The sequence below is a fragment of the Haliotis rubra genome, unplaced genomic scaffold (assembly GCF_003918875.1).
Source record: "Haliotis rubra isolate DU_JTF1 unplaced genomic scaffold, ASM391887v1 Scf276, whole genome shotgun sequence".
Taxonomy (NCBI): domain Eukaryota; kingdom Metazoa; phylum Mollusca; class Gastropoda; order Lepetellida; family Haliotidae; genus Haliotis; species Haliotis rubra.
In genome coordinates this window covers 862,874-883,311 of record NW_025766847.1, presented here as the reverse complement: position 1 = coordinate 883,311, position 20,438 = coordinate 862,874, and the positions used below count along the sequence as shown (strand labels likewise).

Genomic DNA, 20,438 nt, shown 5'->3' with positions numbered 1-20,438 from the left:
ATCACATTAACATTTATTAACAAATCAGGTTTTGTACATGACACATTACTGTCTTTTAATATTGCATCATATTCATTATCCCATCACTAGTACCCAGTCACCATGTGATACAAGCTCATAATCTTCAAGGTTAAGTCAAGAGTCAGCATCCCTCTTCAAACATCAATATTATCCACATGTCCACAATGACTGCCTGTCTTAATAATTCTCATAGCTGTATGACCATAGCTCAGACTTTATTCACAGCTCCACACCATACTAGAATTGTTGCAAATTAAATTTTAAAAGGAAATTTAACAGTTCTGTGTTATCATACTTATACCTATTAATTTATCCTTAAATTGAATTAACCTAAAACAAAGGTGAAACGTATCTCCTGTAAATAATAATGTGCTACCCTGATCCATGTTGAAATGTGAAGCTGTCATCTCAGTATGTGTTAAAGGAATGTCAAGGAACATCATAATGCAGTATTGCCATAGGCAACTGTTTTACCAAAACAATCATAAACATCTTTGTCATCTCAGAACACTGTGACACAAGTAAGGTACCTTTCTTAATTATTACTTCTATATTTGTCTGCATTAAAGGACACTGAAAATACACTGAAGTCAGTTTCTTATTAACAGATGAATAACAATTTCAGTGGCTGCTACTTATAGCACTAAAACCTGTAGACAACTATACAGAATCAGTGACATGTTCAGCACGATCAGGCAAGACCTTCACTCTGTCAGCGTACAAGGAAATAGTTATCCAGGAGTGAGTGTCATATTGTTCTTTTCTCTCTACGGAAACAGTAAACACACACAAAATACTTCTTGGTCAGCCAAAGAAATGCCTTAGAATCTTTTTTATATATACTAGGCACAAAAAATAAAGGAACCCCTTGACTTTGTGAAGCATGTATAATTTAATCAGCACAACTGTACGGTAAGTATGTCAGATATACTTCATAACGAGTGTGTCCACCATGAGCAGCAATACATGCACGCCACTTTGCAGGCATGCTGGACACCAACCGCTGAATTGTCGCCCTTGGAATCACGTGCCACTCTTGCTGCAGTGCTCTCCCTAACACATCCAGATTTGCTGGTGCAGGCTCCCTGAGACGCACTCAACGCCCTAACACATCCCACAGTTGTTTGATAGGGGATAGATCTGGTGTTTTAGCCGGCCAGGGTAAAGTTGTAACACCTTGTTGTTGCATGAAGTTCACGGCAACAAGAGCTCTGTGAGGACGTGCATTATCGTCCTGAAACACAAATCTTCAACCTGGCCTGCGAGCCACTGGAACCATGTGTGGCCGTAAGATCTTGTCCATATACCGCTGGCCTGTCAAATTACCCCATACAAGAATCAAATCACTCCTCCTGTTGAAAGAAATTCCTCCCCAGACCATGATAGAGCCGCCTCTATAAGAATTGTGTTCCTGTACCGTGGGTCTCCCATAACGCTCTCCTCGGCAACGCCACTTGTCCATCCGTGAATCACAAACAAAGGTGGGATTAATCACTAAACATCACATGTCGCCATTGCCGGTTCCCCTCTTCTAACATTGCTGAGCCCACTGATAACGAAGACGTCTGCAGTTAGCTGTCATCGTCACGCCTTTGAATGGATGTCTCCTCGACCGGTCCTCATTTTAACACCCCTTGTCTGACGGTAAAGGTTGATGAGACAGGAAATGACGCTTTTGGACTTCCTGAAGGACCGGGCAACACTATTCTGAGATTGTCCACCCTTTTTCATGCCAATGGCCTGCCATTTCTGTGCGTTTGTCAGATACTGTCGAGGTGGCATTTTCACAAGAGATATTGGGACACATTTACTGTCAGTTTTATAGGCTAGAATGCACGTGTATCATGTAAAGGTAAACTGGTGCTGACTGTTGTGTCAGCCGTAAGTGATTTCCGATCTGGGTTCGAATGCAATCAGCTTGTAACTTTCATGTAGCATTGTTTCAACTAAAAATTCCATTTGGGGGTTCCCATATTTCTTGTGCCTAGCATATCTTGAAATAATGTGCATCGAATTATGGCTGAATATGGAACTTGTACAAGTATTCCTGTAACTGTCAAAAGTCTTCTGCAAAACCTGTCTGGAACATGGCATCATACATGGTACATCTCACTTCTGTGGTTCATAAAAGTGATCATATAGCACTGTGCCCGGGATGGAGGTAGTGATTCCGATTGTGTAAGTACTGACATCAGCAAAATCTGTAACCACCACAGACAGTGGGCAGGATGATAACTATTACATTGGTTACTTCTTGCCTGCAACAGAAACGTTACTTTGTTATAAATTCTGTTCCAATAAAATGGCTATGACATGCAACATTTACCATTCATACACTGAGTACATCAGGTCAGAGGTGAAACCAGTACACCAAAATGTGAATTGTCGTAATTCATTCTACGCCCTTAACCAAATGTGTGTATCAATAGTATAGTGGTTAATTTTAATCACACTGAATCAACGAAGAGTTAAAGTTTAGTGAGATTAACCCTATAACCAACAGCAGTGTTCACCAGTTCCACTGACCAAGTTTCAGCCACTTGGGAGCTTTCTCTCCAGACTTTGCCCCAGATGATGACCTTGTGCTAGATGACTCTGTTCGGGATGTTGTTGCTGCTGCTGACTTTGGACCAACTGTTTCCGAGGAACCTGGCTCACAGCTGGGAAGGCTGAAAAGGACAAGGACAAGCATATACATTTCTATCCTTTATCTCAAAGTTATATTGTAAGATGTCAACTTGTATTTGTTTTCAAGCATTTATAATCCTCTCAAAACAACTTCTCATGGAAGTCATAATTAAATACTTGCTTAAGTCATTTTCAAATTTAGAAATTACGACGTTGACCCATATCCCTTAGTTCACGTAAGTTTTAACCCTACTACACCATACACAATACAGGCAACAGAGTTATCTGCACATTTTACCTCTTGAATGCCAGTTGCTCTGCCTGTTCTCGGGTAGAAATCTCGGCCCTTACACCGCCTGAGAGATAGTGATCTGAAGATAGGACATATATCTGATATCTCACACCTTACATCATCAGCAGCACACATGTCTAACATTGGAATTCAAACTTCCCAGTTCTAGTTATTAAAGATAGAACTAATGGCTCTTGCTGAGATGACTTATATTTCACCAACAATAAGACCAATAAAGCAGTAGAGGCTTAATGTTAAGTTTGCACTACTGCATTCATTGCTTAGGAAAATACTTCTGAATTTATGAAAATATTAATCTCTAAAATCATCCAATAATTTTGTATTCCCAAATTGTCCTTGCTTGAGATGCTAAATACATACCTCAAATTAAATATATTGATCAATGATGTCAATGAAGTCTATTATGAGCTGGTTCAAGAATGTAAAACAAACAGCTTATCATTTTCCAAATGTCAAGCATATATCAATATGTACCTTTGGCAACATCACAGCCGAAGTAGATACGTGTAGCTGGGACAAGGTGAGCCTACAGGACCAGATAAAGAGGTATCACAAACAGTTTCTTCTCCTAGATCTCTCAGCATATAATCATCAAAGTAATCTTGGTTGTCTTGTGTATTAAAGATGGGCAACATAGTCTGATGACACATGTATATGTAGAATTTTGAATCCAACAAAGTATTCAAATAAATCCATATGCAAACAAAACCATTACTCAAAACCATGTTTGTCCAGTAACCCAGGCTTCTGGTCAGTTACTCCTGGCAATGTTCATACAGAATTTAAATCTAATACATGCTTATGACAGAATGTTATTTGCCAAGGTCCCCATACTTTAAAACAGACTTATGACAGCTTTATGTGACATGGCGCACAGGGGTTTCATAGCCTAATCTGTCATATCAATAAGTGTGTTGCTCAGGCATTGACTTTCGTGATATCCTCACCTCTATGAGAGTGGAGCTCCTGTCCTTAAGGACACTCTTTGGAGGTGTTGTATCTGTAAACAAAGCCATGTCACATGATCAAAACATAAATATTCCACATGCTTCTCACACAATACTATGATTCTGTATCTTGTTTAGTGCCCTTTCCACAACACACATTTACCAAATAATTGTATCATTATCATCAGTGATGCAAAGTCATTGTTGCTTCAGGGTGTTTCAATTAGCTTGTCGAGAGAGAGATCGAGAGAGAGAGAGAGATCGAGAGAGAGAGAGAGAGAGAGAGAGAGAGAGAACAAAAAAGAGAGTGAGAGTGAGGTTTTATGTCACTTTTAGCAATATTCCATCACTGTCACGGAGAGGGACACCTGAAATAGGCTTCACACATCGTACCCATGTGGGGTACACAAGTCCTCAGTGTGATGAGCGGACGCTTTAACCATGGGGCTACCCCACCTCTCACAAGAAGCTGGTTGTGTTTGGTAGTTATAATTTACATTGTGAAATAAGGATTCAGCTATGAAAATTCAAACCTCAACCTTCTTATTTCAATATTAGTTACGTTTTTATGCTTTGTCATTTAAATATTTGTCAACAGAGCACTGATACTCACTTGTTACTCTGGTTTCAGGAGAGTATCATAGTTCAGTCAGAAATACACATTCCCTGCTTCCACGCACTAGTTTCTCATGGCCTCCGGTGACAGATGTAAGGTTCTGTCATGACCAATCACTTCCAGTAATAAGTGACCAGCCCTAAATAAAGTGTTCCAATGCACACACACACACACGCACCTAAACACTAACACAAATCTAACTGGACAATAATCTACTATAATAAACGTCCATGTAATGTAGTGGTGAAGAAGCATCCGTATAAGGTGATAACTTACAAAGGTAAAATGGGGTCGTTTTGTCCTGAAGATGTTCTTTTACAAACTTCTGAACAGCAAACACTGCAAGAACATAACACATGTCATTAACTACACCATGTCTCAGACCATGTTAATCGTATGTGATGTCACAGTCACAACACTCAGACTAGGACATCAACAGGGATATATTAGAGCATAGAAGTTCTTGTTTTAGCACCATGGTGATATGGAATGCAATGAACATGTGACATCCACTTGTAAGTCAGAACAATGAGTGAGCAAGCATTGCTTTATGCCACATCAGCAATTTTGCAGCTATTTCTGATGAGAAAATATAATAATAAAGTTAACACAATAAAAGTGATGTTGCAAATAAGTAAAATCTCAGTCAAACATAATATTTGTGGCGGTGTATGGTCCTGTGCGCAGAGCTCAGGTCACAATCAGTTGCAGCTGAGCAACATAAGGCAGAGAGCCCTTGGATGGGTGACCGTGTTTAGTAGCTTGACTCCTGAGAGTTTCTTGGACTTCATTCCTGCCCCACAATGAAGCACATGTAATACACAAGGTCTCACCTTAGGCAAGTGAGTTTGTTCAAACTTGCCTCTGTCCACCTAGCAGTAAATTGGGTACCTGGTATGATACGATGGTAGTCTGAATTTGAACATTCAACGCCTGACAGTCGACTGGTTGTATTCTCCACAGGGAGTGTTCTGTACTTGTTGACCAGGGGTAATATGTCAGCACTTTGAGCATGCAATGTGCATGGACAAAAGCACAATATAAATGGACTATTATTATTACTATTATAATATTTAAGGGTAATGGACATTTTTTCATACAGTTTACTTTGTCTTAAATACGCTAAATTCAAGTGGTCAGAAACTGTTTCAGATAAAGTAGGAACAACATTATAAAAATGTTGACTAATAAGCAAAAAATCAAATAATTCAAGCAAAATGTGCTTGATATTAATGGGTCTATGGCAATGGTTGAATTGCAGTGGATCTTCTTTTAATAAAAGGAATGTGTACAGTAATCACCAAGTCCTACCCTGCCATCTAATCACCAAGTCCTATCCAACCATCTAATCAACACGTCGTATCCAACCATCTAATCAACAAGTCCTACCCTGCCATCTAATCACAAAAGTCCTATCCAACCATCTAATCAACAAGTCCTATCCAACCATCTAATCAACAAGTCCTATCCAACCATCTAATCAACAAGTCCTATCCAACCATCTAATCAACAAGTCCTACCCTGCCATCTAATCACCAAGTCCTATCCAACCATCTAATCACCAAGTCCTATCCTACCATCTAATCACCACATCCTATCCAACCATCTGATCAACACGTCCTATCCAACCATCTAATCACCAAGTCCTATCCAACCATCTAATCACCAAGTCCTATCCAACCATCTAATCACCAAGTCCTATCCTACCATCTAATCACCACATCCTATCCAACCATCTAATCAACACGTCCTATCCAACCATCTAATCACCAAGTCCTATCCCACCATCTAATCACCAAGCCCAAGCCTACCATGTGAACACCAAGTCATGTCCAACCATCTGATCACCAAGTCCTATCCAACCATCTGATCACCAAGTCCTATCCAAACATCTGATAACCAAGACCTCTCCAACCATCTGAAGACCCACATCTTATGACACCCACTGACCAGTTTCCCGGGGTCTGAACATCCCCTGTAGCACCAGTTTGTCGGGGAACTGTACCCGGATGACAACCTTCTTGTACTTGCTGTATCTCTCCTCCAGTCTGGCCTGCCTCATGGACTGTGTCATCAGGGGGGCGTCGGCCACGTTTTCCCTGCAAAACAGGATGTACTGATGAATGTAGAAATTTAATGTCATTTACAAACCACATGAGTCATTTCTCTCATGCTTAACAAAACTTAACCAAACCCACAGGGGTTTTCAATTCTTTGAAGAGAATCTTCCTTGAGGTACATATACAGTACAACCAGAAATTATTGAGAATTTAAAGATTGAATTTTTTTAATTTTTTTTCACTCATTACTCACGTATTAAATGTGAATATTAGCAGAACATAACTCCAGATTCAAAGACAGGTGAACAGTTAGTATTTTGTCAAGTCACCATGGGCAGCAATACAGGCTTCAATGCGGCGGGGCATACTACTGATCAAAGAAGTTAGAAAGTCGTGGTCCATGCTGTCCCAATATCGGACCACCTCTTCTTTCATTTCAGCAATAATTTTCATTTTTCTTATTGACACTTTCCTTCATAAGTCCCCAAACATTTTCTATTGGATTTAGGTCAGGGCTATAGCTTGGCCAATCTAATAATGTCATATTTTGGGTCCGAAACCAGACCTGTGAATGCTTTGAACGATGTTTTGGGTCGTTGTCCTGCTGGAAAATCCAAAAATTTCCATAAAACACGTGAGCAGATGGAAGTAAATGTCCCTCGAGAATATCTGTGTACCGCTCACTGTTCATATTCCCTTCAAATACACAGAGGGGCGTTGCCCCTAACACAGATATGCCACCCCACACGTTAAATTTCGGACTGTACTTTGAGCGCTGAGACAAAGGTTTTTCAGTTTGTTTGGTCCAGAAATTCAGTGTATTAGGAAACAGCCACACAGAACTTTCATCTGAGAAAATCACATTGTCCCAGTTAAAATTTCTATGCTGTAAGCACCAGTTCAACCTCCACTCCTTTTGTTCAGGTTTCATGATCGGTGATGGAATTCCTCGACTTTTCTGCCAACCCATTGCATGCAGCTCAGTTCTAATTGTCTCCTTACAGACAGCCACAGTTCCTCTATCAATCATATCCAGCCTTAAGTTTTCAAAACTACTTCGTTCGTTTTTAGAAACAAGAATACCAAGCCGCCTCCTGTCACCGACAGTCAATTTTCTGGGCCTACCTGCGCCTCCCTGGTGCTCAATGCCATATCCATTTGCAATATCTTTCAAAACACGATAAACAGTGGACAAAGGGATGCCTGTTATACTTGAAATCACTTTAGCTGATCTGATGTCCTTGTTATAATACTCTAAAATCAACTTCCTCTTCTCTAAATCATCCATACTGAGGATCACTGAAAATGTCGTCTGCTAGCAAAGTAAACAAAGGGGGATAACTCTTCACTAACTAATGAAAAAGGATTAACGGAGTTGTCTCTCTTGAATAAAACCATGCACTTGATAGCTGGTCAAGGTTGTTTATACTAGAAATCCAATCAAACATATTCCTAAAATTCTCAATAATTTCTGGTCATACTATATGCATTTTCTGAAACTGAAAATGTCCTGTGACAGTTGTAACAATGTCAAAGAATTCAAAACCCCCTACAGGTTTAGCTCATTCTTTTTCAGAAGAGATCTTCATTGGGGTACATCTAGGCATTAACAACAACTCCCCAAAACCAAAGTCTCAGGAGGAGGGAAATTCTGTTAACGAATTTATTTATTTTTAAATCGCGAAAAAACATAGCCGAACTAGTGTTGGCTCACCATTACACTTTCACGGTCGTGTGACGTGCGGCTCGAAGTGAGGCATGCCAGGTTCGTACTCATTTCCGTTCTTAAATTGTGTTAATAATATGGAACGCTTTATAGTATTCACAAATCACACACCCTTCCACCCCTACCCCTCTTTTAGGTGAAGAGAACGTAAGGGCCGCACATGCAGTCAGATCCGACTAACCCCGATAGGGTGGTAAGGCTACACGATTGTAGTGCTGTGAGCCTTCAGTGGAATGTCAATAATACCCATCGACCACAGAAACAATACCAATGACGAGACACTGCCCACTGGAGAGAACTGAATGCCCGAACTGAACATGAATGTGTGTCGAATTGGTAGTGGCGAATGAAGGTGCTCGGCCGGCTCCAAATAGCCGCAGAACAAATCTCTTAAATGGGCAGTGTCGCTGCATATGCCTTCAAAATGGCAAGTGCCCTCACTGAATGAGCCTTCAACCCCTCAGGGAGAAGCTGACCCTTAGCATTGTCAGCCGAACAAATGATGGAAACAAGCCAACGCAATATAGCAGGAACCCCAGCCCTCCCGACACCGTAACAGCAGAACAACTGGGTACCTGAACGGATCCCTTTCGTTCATCTTGGGGACATCCAATGGGTGGATCAGTAACCGATGTGGAAGGCTGGGTAAGAGTAGGAAGTTCAATAGGAGCTGTCATGAGAAAAGCATGATTGATCTTAGGTCGGTAAATATCTGGGGGGAAATTATTGTATGAAAAGCTGTCAGTGCCCGGTTGGCTGACATCACATGAATATCCCCGACCCTTCTACCGGAGGTCACCACATCAACAACTGAAGGGAGAGAGCCGAAAGACATGAAAAGGCAGGGCCGGACAGCGAATCGAGAACAATTGACAAATCCCAAGGTGGGCTGGTTCGCCGAAGAGCAGGTCGAACCCTATCCAAGCCAGCTAGGAAGTGCTGTACGAGAGTGGGCTGCCCCAGAAGAGCACCATCGATAGGGGTGTGAAACATGGAAATAGCCTTGGAGTATCCACGAAAGGTAGAGGCCTCAAGACCCTCCAATCTACAATCTCCCCATCTGTATACCAGCGGGCCCACCTATCCTCATATTGAACATTTGTCGAATCCCGCCTTGAGCCAGAATTGTGTCTGCAACTGCTACAAGAATTCTGTGTGCCTGCAGGTTAGACCTGATAAGAGGTCAAGCCACCCATTTACTCTGACGATTCAGGTGCGGCGCCCCGTTCTGAGTGAAAATGTCCGTCCGTAAATGTAATAGAACAGGAGGCTGAGGCAGAAGACAAACCACATGGCCCCGTACATGATTCTTGCAGCTCTCGAATACCAACCTGACTGCTTTCAGTTCTAACACGTTGTGAAGGAGGGCAGTGTCCAGACACCAACAGACACCACCCCCCAACCAGTGAGGGATGCATCTGTCTGAGCTGGTGCCAGGAGTACCAAGGGATCCTGAGAGATTCCTGACATCGGGAGGGAGCCCACAGACTCGCCAATGGTTGCTGTAAGGGCTCATCCTCAACCGTGCCCGCCATACCACATTAACGCTCACCGCCATATGACCCAGCAAATGGAGTCATGTCCACCCTGGGGCCTGGGCGGTGCAAACATTCAACTCTTCCATCCACCATAGGAGATGGGGATGGAGCGCCGGAGGTAACGTGACCTGAGAGAGAGATTTGCCCACCCTGATGTGTGGAGCCAGGAACAACTGCAAAGGTCGAAGCTGCAATTGACCCCTGAGGGTCAACACCTGGGCCGACGTAAAAAAAAAACAGGAGCTCCTGCCATTGACGAAGAGTCCTGGGTTGAGACAACACAAGGGGAACTAACCGCTGGATCTTGCTGAAACGGTCCCACAGCACAAACAGTCTGTTGCGCTCGGTTTCAAACACCGCCCTGATGAACTGCAGGCGGAGTTTAGGGACTAGCTCTGACTTCTCCATGTTGATCCAGCCAGCCTAACTGGTGAAGTAGCTGCATCGTGAACCCCATGATGTAGGAGGAGTGCACGATCGATCCGAGCCTGGATACAGTCGTCGATGTAAGTTTCGAACAATATCCCCTTGCGATGTAGGAAGCTGGTGAACGAAGAAACTTGCGATGGTCCGGGAAGATCGGGATGTGGAGTTACGCATCCTGTAGGTCAAGGCTGACCATGTAATCCCCCAGTTTGATGATAGTCTTGAGCAAAGCCACCGACACCATACGGAAATGAGGCGGATGTTGTAGGAACATCTTGTTGAAGACCTTCATGTTGAAGATGAGTCTCAGTTTGTCGGAATCCTTGGGAACCAGAAAGATTGGATAATAAAACCCTGGGTCAACAGGATTCGGGCCCAGGGATTCGATCGCAAATTTCTGAAGAAGCGTGGCTATGGTGGATCGTAGCACAGTCGTTTGACGAGGAGGATACATCCTGTGCTCCGGAGATAGAGTGAGAGAGGAGAGTTGCCGAATGACTGGAAGTTGAAACCCCTTGGACAGAGTAGAGAGAACATAAGGGTCGTCCAAGATGGTCCAATTGCGGCATAAATCCCAAGTCTTCCGCCTACTGGGGAGGTTATGATGGGTACGATTGGAGGCGGAAGGACCCAATCTTGCTCTGATGTCTGCAAGTCACTGCTTCTGGGTCCTTGCGTGGAGGACTGCTTGGAACCAGAAGTTGGTCGAGAAGCAGTGAACAACTGGCGCTGACGGTTGGAACGCCCTCTGTTGGACCTTCTTCCTCTAAAGGAAGTAGAAGATCCTGAATGAAGATCTGGGTTGGACGGCACGTAGGTAGCTGGCCGCCGTTGACGCAACAAATCCTCTACTTGCAACCGCTGGAATTTCAACAACTCCACAGAGACCTGCAAATGAGCATCCTGCCCAACCTTTGCAGCTATGTCTCTTATAGCCCCGTTAAAGAGAGATCTGCCTGATCAAGGCTGACGGAAAAGATCTGTCCGTGAGGTAGGAGAAAAAGTGGGCCAGCTGATCCAAGATGGTCTGGAACTGTTCCTGTAACAACACCATTGAAGCTTGTTGAGGGGTAGCCGCATGCGAGACAGACATAGCCACAGCTTCAGTCGCCGTCAAAACCAAGTTGAGGGGCGCTAGGATCCTCCGAATGGCACCATCCAGGTGCGACAACTCACGGTCTTCAACCAGAAATGGAGAATAAGCTCTCTGTTAAGAACCTAAAGCACGATGTCATCATCCACAGGAGGCGAAGGAATCAACGTAGAAAACCCATGAACATGAGAAGAAGCCAAGTTAACTCTTTCAACACCAGTCAACCAGAGGCATTTACTGCCATGACACCGAGTTCCCAGAGACTCTGAGGTCATAGATGAAGCCTATGTTTATCAAGGAAATTATAAGCTTGTAAAACGTTATTGCTACTACATCCCATACACCATTTAAAAGATCTAATCCTACTGTTGATAAATATGAAGTTTATTTTTATAATATTATTCAAATAATACAACTACAACTTAAATAAAATTAATTTTTAATGAAAACTCAAGCTTACATTTATAACGTCCAGATAAACCACGAAAGAAGCAAAAACTATGGCGATTTTTTTCCATTTGTGACATGTCATAACATGCCCGTGCCTTTTTCTTTTCTATTTTCATTTTTACGTAATCAGAAAACTATTATAAAATATTTCTTAAATAATATGTATGGTCGCCTATTTCCGATATCTGTGGCTTTCCTCGCCGGTAACATGACATAACAACGAAAATACCTCCGCTTTCCGTCGTTATGAATAACATGGGAGGCTTAATGGTCTGATGTCGGTATCGCTCGAAAGCTCTGAACATCAACAATATCACTGAACCCTTGCCAAGAGTATTTTCACAGTTGTAAGAAGCGATTTTATTGGATAAAAATTGGTTTCTAATGACGCTTTTTCGCTACAGTCTGCTATAAGGGTCGTGATTGGTCAAAATCAGACACGTGACCTAAGGCAGCCAATCATATTACGGCAATGGATGACGTCCTCGTAAACGAAAACTTTTAGATTTAGACGAAAGTTTTGGGGAAAATAATGCTATTTTGAACATATTAAGCAAGAAATCGCTACCTATACGTAAATTATGGAACTTATTTGACGTATCGTGGTAGGTTATGACCTGTGACAAAAATGCTTCATGTATATATTTTCGCATTAAACATCGTGTCCGAGCATGAAGATTGAGGCGGCAAGAGCCGGGATGTCACTTGTCAGTGACTTGACTTACATTACATGATCGCACAAAAAGATGGACATAATAATTTTATATGTACGTTTGACAACTTTTATGAATGTTGTTGTTGATTTTATTCATTAGTTTATTCAATTTATTTAATGAATTCCTCGAAACATCGTTACTTTGCTCTTTGACAATGTTATTGTGGACCCGCTGCCAAAGCATGTGTCCGAGAATCGTTGTTTTCAAGAACATTGCGAAAAATAGTTTATAATTTTAATTCTGCTGATAATATATGATAAATTTAAATTTAATAAGTGTTTTCAGACATTGTGAAATGTGATAGATTTAATATATGAATCGTAAGTCAGGTAGGTTCCTAAAATTATGTCTGATTTTGACGTGACTACTGCCTGGCCGCTTTAGCGGCCTCCGGTGTCTGGGGACTCATAACGTTGTGGCCGCTTAAGCGCCCTGCGGTGTTGAAAGGGTTAAAGCGGTGTGCTGCGAACCCATCCTTAACCTTCCTTAAGTTGTCAAATACCTCATCAAGAGAAGCCGCAAGTTGAGTAATGCAGGGACGAGGTGGAAAAGTGATAGAACCGAAGTCACCCAGTTTCATATCAAAACTAGTTAACAAGTCTGAGGGTGAACTGCTACGATGTAGTCGAAGGCTATCAGCAATCCAAACTAATACCTGAGGTGTGTCGACTGCATCAACGCTGAAATCTGAAGCCGGAGTGCCTTCTGAAGTAGGAGAGGGCGTAGCTGATTGAGCAACTTCATCCACGGACTGCAGTGGAACGGTCGGAGGGGCGGTTGGCTGAACAGTTGAAGCTGGAGCTGGGACTTGCCGGCCTAAAGCCGAGGCCACAGCCTGAACGATGGCATCAAAGTCAAAAGGCCGAGACGCAGAACTCTCAGATGACGGATCTCAAGAAACCGGTAAAATAGGTCTGGCCGAGGTGATCAACGTAGTACTCGAAGTAGGAGGCAATGTAGACCCAGAGGCTGGCATGGGTGGATGACCTGGCAAAGGCGGCAAAGGTGGCGCATTGAAAGCAAGCAGCGCTTCGACAGTAAGCGCTGAATCAGGAGCAAGCGGCGCTCTGACAGTAAGCGCTGAATCGGGAGCAAGCGGCGCTCTGGTAGCAAGCACCGAACCAAGCTGGCGCTCTGGTAGCAAGCGCCGAACCAAGCGCCGATCTGACAGTTAGCGCTGAATCGGGAGCAAGCGGCGCTCTGGTAGCAAGCACTGAACCAAGGAGCGCTCTGACAGTTAGCGCTGAATCGGGAGCAAGCGGCGCTCTGGTAGCAAGCGCCGGACCAAGCAGCGCTCTGGTATCAAGCGCCGAACCAGGAGCAAAGGGCACATTGGTAGCATGTGTCGCTCTGACAGTAAGCGCCGAACCGGAAGCAAGCGGCGCATTGAACTATTCGTAGCTTCAGAGATAAGCGGTGTACTGGAAATCGGCAGTGAACCATAAACAGGTGGGACGGCATATGAAGCAGATGTAGAAAGCGCCACACTGGAACTCAACATCATACTTGTAGATATCACAGGAGGGTATGAAAGCGCCGAACCGGGACAAAGCACCGAATTGGAGACAAGCGGTGCAAGGTTAGAAAGCGTAGAACCAATCACCGAGCTGGAGAGCGCCGAACCGAACATATCCGCCCCCTGAGAGTGAAGGTTGGCCATCAAACCAAGCGCCGCACTGGAAACAGTCGGCGTAGGATCACCAGGATTCTGAGAAATTGTCACCAGAGTAGATGGAAAAGACTGGCAAGATGAAGTAGTTAAAACTACAACTCTAGTTGGCGAACGATCCTGAATCACAATAGCAACAATTCTGAGCAATCTGCACGCCTATAGAGATGATTGACAGGTGCTGCTATCAGAGTGGGGGCAGAGGTCAGGTGGTCAAAGGCCAGGTAACTTTTAATTCAACTTAGCCTACAGCACGTTTCCACACATGGTCGTAGAAGAAGAAGAGAGGTGCATACCGTGAGATAGGATAAGTTTACAAATTGCATATATATATATGTACCCCAAGGAAGGTCTCATCTGAAAAAGAATGTGAGTGAATGTATGTTGCCCCAGTCTGTTATGTTCGTGCAACATGTACATTACTGCATCCCCGATCTTGTGTAGAACACAAACTATTATCATAATAAGGAAGATAAGTTAGAGCTGCATAGACTTACATAATAAACTATGATTGAGAATATACTCTGCATGCCTAGCCACACAAAAGAAACTGACATCCATTATACCTGCCTAGCAATGAGTGAGGTAAATGTATTTTGGTAGTTTGTGTTGGTATTTTGCTAATTCTGTGATTTATGTGTATAAATCCGACACAAAAGATGTCAAATAGCACCTTCATTCTCTCATATTATTATAGTTTGACTGTTTTTAGTGGCATATACCCAGTAATATACAAAAGACGGACTGAGCAGATTAGCATCGTCTGTACCCACATATAATACCCGGTAATCCTTTTCATTCACTTCAGATAACAAAAGACAGTGACTTACGCATTTTTCTGGAGGTCAGTCATCATTTTCCGAATGTCCGCATCAGTCACTTCAAAGAAGTCATCAGGTAGATCATCTGTGAAAGGAGTCTAATTACTGTAACGTGTAACCATAGCAACAGCACCTACAGTCTGTGAAAGGAATCTAATTACTGTAACTTGTAACCATAGCAACAACATCTACAGTCTGTCAACTCTTCATTTATTAGTTTGTATTGCACAGGCCAATTAGCATTTGATAAGACTTAAAATGGACCCACAGACAAGTAGATTATCTTTTGGGGGCACCTTAATTTCGATTGTTTTGACAATAAATCTGTTAGATTATCTTGATTTGACGACACATGTCATATTGACACTTACATTCAGTACAAACATCTAGGACAACAAAGAACTCTCACATAACATCACACAAATCCCTTCTGCCAATGTAAACAGTGGTATCTAGCCACGGCCACTGTATTGTCTTCTAATACATCATATTGTTCAATCTAGGCCAAAAGTGTTGGCGTATACTGGTCTTTCAGAATAATCTGCGACAGTGTTAAGTCTAACAACGACCATTAATTGCAAGTTAACTAAGCTGGAAGAACCATGGAAAGAACATTCAGTACAGGTTTACGTAACAAGATAACAAACCCCCCTACCATCAGTCTGCCCAGGCTGAGAACTAGTAACTGGCTTGTCCAAATCGAACAATACAGTTTCTCTGTCACAAGGCTGAAACACAGGATAAAGTTGGCAATGGTTCACAATACTTCTGATTATTAATATCCTTACACATTTTCATGAATTAATACAAATCATATTGAAGTTCAGATGTATCACTGCATCATATCATCATTCTAGAGGGAGTAAAGGAGATTTATGAAAATAAGAAAGGCAAAAGTTCAAATTTCTACTTGTGGCATTTTGTCATTCCAACCTGACACAAGTCAAATTGATGTTGTAAAACTGTTCAGAGTATGACAATGAATACAGCTATATTTGTTGATAAATATATGTATATGTATATGCATGTATAGTTTTGATCTTTTAGACTGCTGCTTAATAACTACATCAAATTATTTAATTACAAATTATTAACTATAAAAATGAAAATACCACCAATATCATTATGCAAACAACATGAGCAACATACCTTGAACTCCTCTCGGTCCACGTCACTGAAAGAAGAGATTTGGTCAAAACAAATTGTTCTTTGATTTGCATCATTTTTAATTAGACTCGACTGATGTACAGAAATCTTAAATCTCCAACTTCAGTGAACATTATCATTCACAAGACACAGCATGGAAACTATAAACATAATTTGTTATGATATTTTAAACATGCTACACATGATCATACCTTAGTTCATTAGAGTAGACAGATTTCCCCTTGGAAGATTCTGGGAACTGTAATTAGACCATGTTGAAAAATGACGATAGTAGACAGACAGGCAGAACATTCAATTTTTAAGGCCTCAGGCCCATACAACATATATAGGAATTTTGGTATAGATTTAAGCATGCATAATACCGATTGCATTGAAAAATATTAATAATGCGGAATTAATTGTGTTGCTTTATAACTTTACTGAGATATTTTGCGACTTGTTTAATAGTCTTTATGTTTTCCGTAGACATCAGGTTTACGAACTTGTTGAGAGTTGGTGAATGGTGAGGGTCGGTGGAAGTAGTCAAATTATGATACCCTGAACATCAATTCAGAAATCACGGAACATATTAAGGTCACAAAGATGATCATATGAAATTGATTCGATGTTGATTGTGAAGTTAAAGAGGAACAGAAGTTATACTAGTTGTGTCACCTTGAAATCTGCAAATTGTGGTTGTGGCAGTGCTCGTGGCAGTGCTTGTGGCAGTGCTCGTCTGGGTCTAGCGGCTGCAACATTCTGACTTGATGGCATCTGTGCTGACTCCCCCATGATACGCTGCATCATTTTCTGTGCAAGGGCACGGGCCAACTAGAGGGAGACATGTGACCATGAGGTAACAATGAGTGAGAGAGCATGATTTTATGCTGCTTTTAGCAATATTCAAGCAATATCACAGCAGGGCACTCCAGAAATGAGCTTCACACATTGTATTCATGTGGGGAATTGAAACCGGGTCTTCAGTGTGACGAGTGGACACTTTAACCACTAGGCCAAATAAAAAATGTTGTGGTTCCGATTACACCTCTTTAAAATTTAGGGTAGGTAGGTAGCAATATTTGTTGACATTCGTTTTAGAAGTATGGTACAAACTAATAACAATTGTAATTGTTTATTCAATCAAGCTTGTGGCCATCATGTCAACTTTCTCTATCAGAATGACCAATGTCCGGCGGTGCCAGGAAAATAACAATGGTATCTGAAAGCTTATTTTATTCATACCGCTTAAAAATAATAGGGTCAGCACCAGAATTCAAGGGTCGGTCAGGTAATCGTAACCACATTTTCTTTAGGCCCTAGGCTACCTCACCAACCATCAGCAGGTAGAGTAGTAGATCAACATATTCACACACAATGCAGCATGTCACATACACCCAGAAATACAAGTTAACACACCACAAGAAAATACTAGATATCGTATGTCTTTGCTTGGACTATTTCCGATTAACGTCCAGTCCTTCTATAAACACATTAATGCTGAACGCAAGGCAAGGTAGCAACAAGCATAATCATTTAATGTCTTTTGGACAGAGATTGACCCTCCCAAGCTTCCACTCTCTGGGTAAAGGCTCTGTCAACATGACCATGAAGGAGATGACCTGACGAAGAGCATCTCTGCCAGTGACAGGCTCAAGGTAATAAGATCTTTAGAGTAAATCGTATCCAGGCACACTGTAGTCATATGTAACCAAGAAATTCAATTATGTATCATACTGGGGTTTTTTCAATTGGCATTAAAACAATGATTATGATGTATAAAAAAATGACATTTTACATAAAATATTCTGGTGTATTTAGGTATAAACTCAATCAATTGGGCTCATTTGTCTATTTCTTGAATTAATAAGCAGTTCTAAGAACAGCGACTAGAGGAGTCAGCATGATTTACCTGTTGCTGATCTGGCGGTAGATCATTGAAATCATCTGGTGTGAAAATCTCCACTCCTGGTATGTTCATACTCCGCAGCTGCTCTATGCTACTCTGTCCACTTGCACGATCTTGATTCTGGCTCCGTACACTGTTCTGTCCTCTGTCACATATTGTATTGGAATCACTAGTATCTCCAGTGGACACAGACATCACAGATGCAGCAGTGTCTACCTCCATTGCTTCCTGACCAGATAAACTTGCTTCACTCTTTGTCTCCTTATTATCACAAATGTCTGCATCCATATTGGTTTCCAGTCTCTCTGGGATGGATCTGACGTCACCTGATGGCACTAATGTCTGACTCTCTGATGATGAACTTTCCTGCATTTCAGCATGTTTCCTAGCTGCTATTTCTCTAAGACGAGCCTCCTTTACTTTCTCCTTGTCTGCTTTGGCTATTAACCCTGCTATAACAGAATCTTCAACTGGTCGATGGACAAGCCTAAAAAAGTAACATTCAAATGTCATGTGACTGCTTGCTGAAGGGGCTGGTGAGGGAGACAGTGGGACTGGTCTTAGGATTGCTGATCAGGTCATAAAACATTTTTCCTGCTCCACCAACCCCCATTCCCTGATATGCACATACAAGTCAACCAAGTCAGCGAGCCTGACCACCTGATCCCGTTAGTCGCCTCTTATGACAAGCATGGGATACTGAAGATCAATTTTAACCCGGATCTTCACGGGTAGAGTAACAAATGACCAATCTTTAAATAGTCGAGAGTTTTCTTTCATAAGTGTTGAATAAACTTTAAAGTTATACATCCACATCAATAAACACAATCCACACCAAATCTTTACCCTACCGTATTACAGCCCTGCCTGCTGTAAGTCCCAGTTTACGTAGCGTTGTGGACTGCAGAGCACACTCACCAACCACCTGGTAAAGAAAGCTAGTATTTGAATAAACCCCAAACAAATCAAAGCATGCACTGGTTCCATCTACTGAATAGAAAGACTAATTTGAAGTACTGTATATATACTACTTGTAACAATTATAGAACACAATCCATTGGTTTCACTAATGATTCTAACCATGAAATTAGTCATTATCATGACAACAGCTCAGGTTCTTTCATCAATCATCAATCCAACTTAGTTAGGATGGCCAGAGGTTCAGATACTTGAATGAGTTATAAGTCTGTCCAAATTGCATCCCTCCAGCTAACAAGAGCACACTTAATATAATGATTCTATGACAAACTGGTTCACTGACCTCTTCTGTCATGTAGATACACACTGGATGAGTAGGTGGCGTCCGACTATCGTCAACAACAGTCAGCTTGCCTGCATGCTCGCTGAAATGGGAAATAGTACCCAAATAGGTACAAAATAAGTACCCAGACACCAATATCCAAAATATTTTTACATTTTCATAGCAATGTACTTGTCATAATCGTAAATGTTCATAACATCAGAAAACAAATGTGGTATTATTTGAATATACTTACCCACACAAACAAAATAACCAAACCAACATTGTTAAAACAGACACCTGATATTATATTTAATTAGACTGATAGTACGGAGTTCTCACCATGACTGTATCAAGTCCTACGTACTCAAGGGTCCATCTCCCAAAATAACATTATGTCAATAACTATCACCAGTCTGTGTAAAAGTATGGGATTCATGACATTCGTAACTTCATAATCAGTTAGTGGAATGATGTTAGGTCAAGTTGGTGAAGCAAGCACAACATCACACCCAGTGTGTTCGAGTTATTTGTCCTTCAATTCATTATACTCACCAAGACTGTGTCTCCCAGTGTTGAAGAATGTCCCACAGACTTGTACCAGGAAGGAAAGAATTCTGCAGCCTCTGACCTGATTCCAGCTGCAGAGCAATTCCTACATTTTCCTCTGCCCTAGACTTTTCCAGTTTTTGAAGTTCCAATTTTGCATTGTTTGGTAGGTTTGCATATCGAAAAGAGAGGCTCAAATCAAGATCCTTCCTGCCATGCCTATCAAGGAAGTTAAATGATATGAAAATGTCACATTACATACAAAAAATGTAATTTTCTGAGTAAAATTGATATTTTATACTTATCCTGACTCATGCTCTTTTGCTTGTCCCCTTCCTCTTGCGAACATAGTGGAACACTTGTATCTCCTTAATTGAAGCTCCCTTCAATGTAAAATCACTAATTGGTACTCACCCACGAGTTACCTCCCCTGCCGTAAGCTCGGGAACAGGTGTCGCCACCCTCTGGCCTCATGCTTCACTCTCTCCTGATTTTGCGAGCCCAACACTTGAATTTACAGGGAAATCCAAAGTGTTATGTGGGGAGGATGGGAGGGCTAACCTCATGAGTCAG

At 41.9% G+C, this 20,438-nt stretch overlaps 1 protein-coding gene across 1 annotated transcript in view; it reads right to left on the bottom strand.

Moving 5' to 3' along the window:
- LOC124280921 (tether containing UBX domain for GLUT4-like) overlaps positions 1-20,438 on the bottom strand; it is a 31,207-nt gene continuing 10,769 nt past the window's right edge. The window contains exons 3-18 of the mRNA XM_046716914.1: positions 19,872-20,084; positions 19,338-19,419; positions 18,928-19,001; positions 18,080-18,563; positions 16,846-17,001; positions 16,383-16,429; positions 16,174-16,198; positions 15,680-15,752; positions 15,034-15,109; positions 6,476-6,624; positions 4,802-4,864; positions 3,910-3,962; positions 3,437-3,488; positions 2,948-3,020; positions 2,548-2,690; positions 1-2,279 (exon numbers count right to left, since the gene is read on the bottom strand). Coding sequence (XP_046572870.1) covers positions 2,269-2,279; positions 2,548-2,690; positions 2,948-3,020; positions 3,437-3,488; positions 3,910-3,962; positions 4,802-4,864; positions 6,476-6,624; positions 15,034-15,109; positions 15,680-15,752; positions 16,174-16,198; positions 16,383-16,429; positions 16,846-17,001; positions 18,080-18,563; positions 18,928-19,001; positions 19,338-19,419; positions 19,872-20,084 — 1,774 coding nt within the window. The 3' untranslated portion in view covers positions 1-2,268. The remainder of the gene's footprint in view (positions 2,280-2,547; positions 2,691-2,947; positions 3,021-3,436; positions 3,489-3,909; positions 3,963-4,801; positions 4,865-6,475; positions 6,625-15,033; positions 15,110-15,679; positions 15,753-16,173; positions 16,199-16,382; positions 16,430-16,845; positions 17,002-18,079; positions 18,564-18,927; positions 19,002-19,337; positions 19,420-19,871; positions 20,085-20,438) is intronic.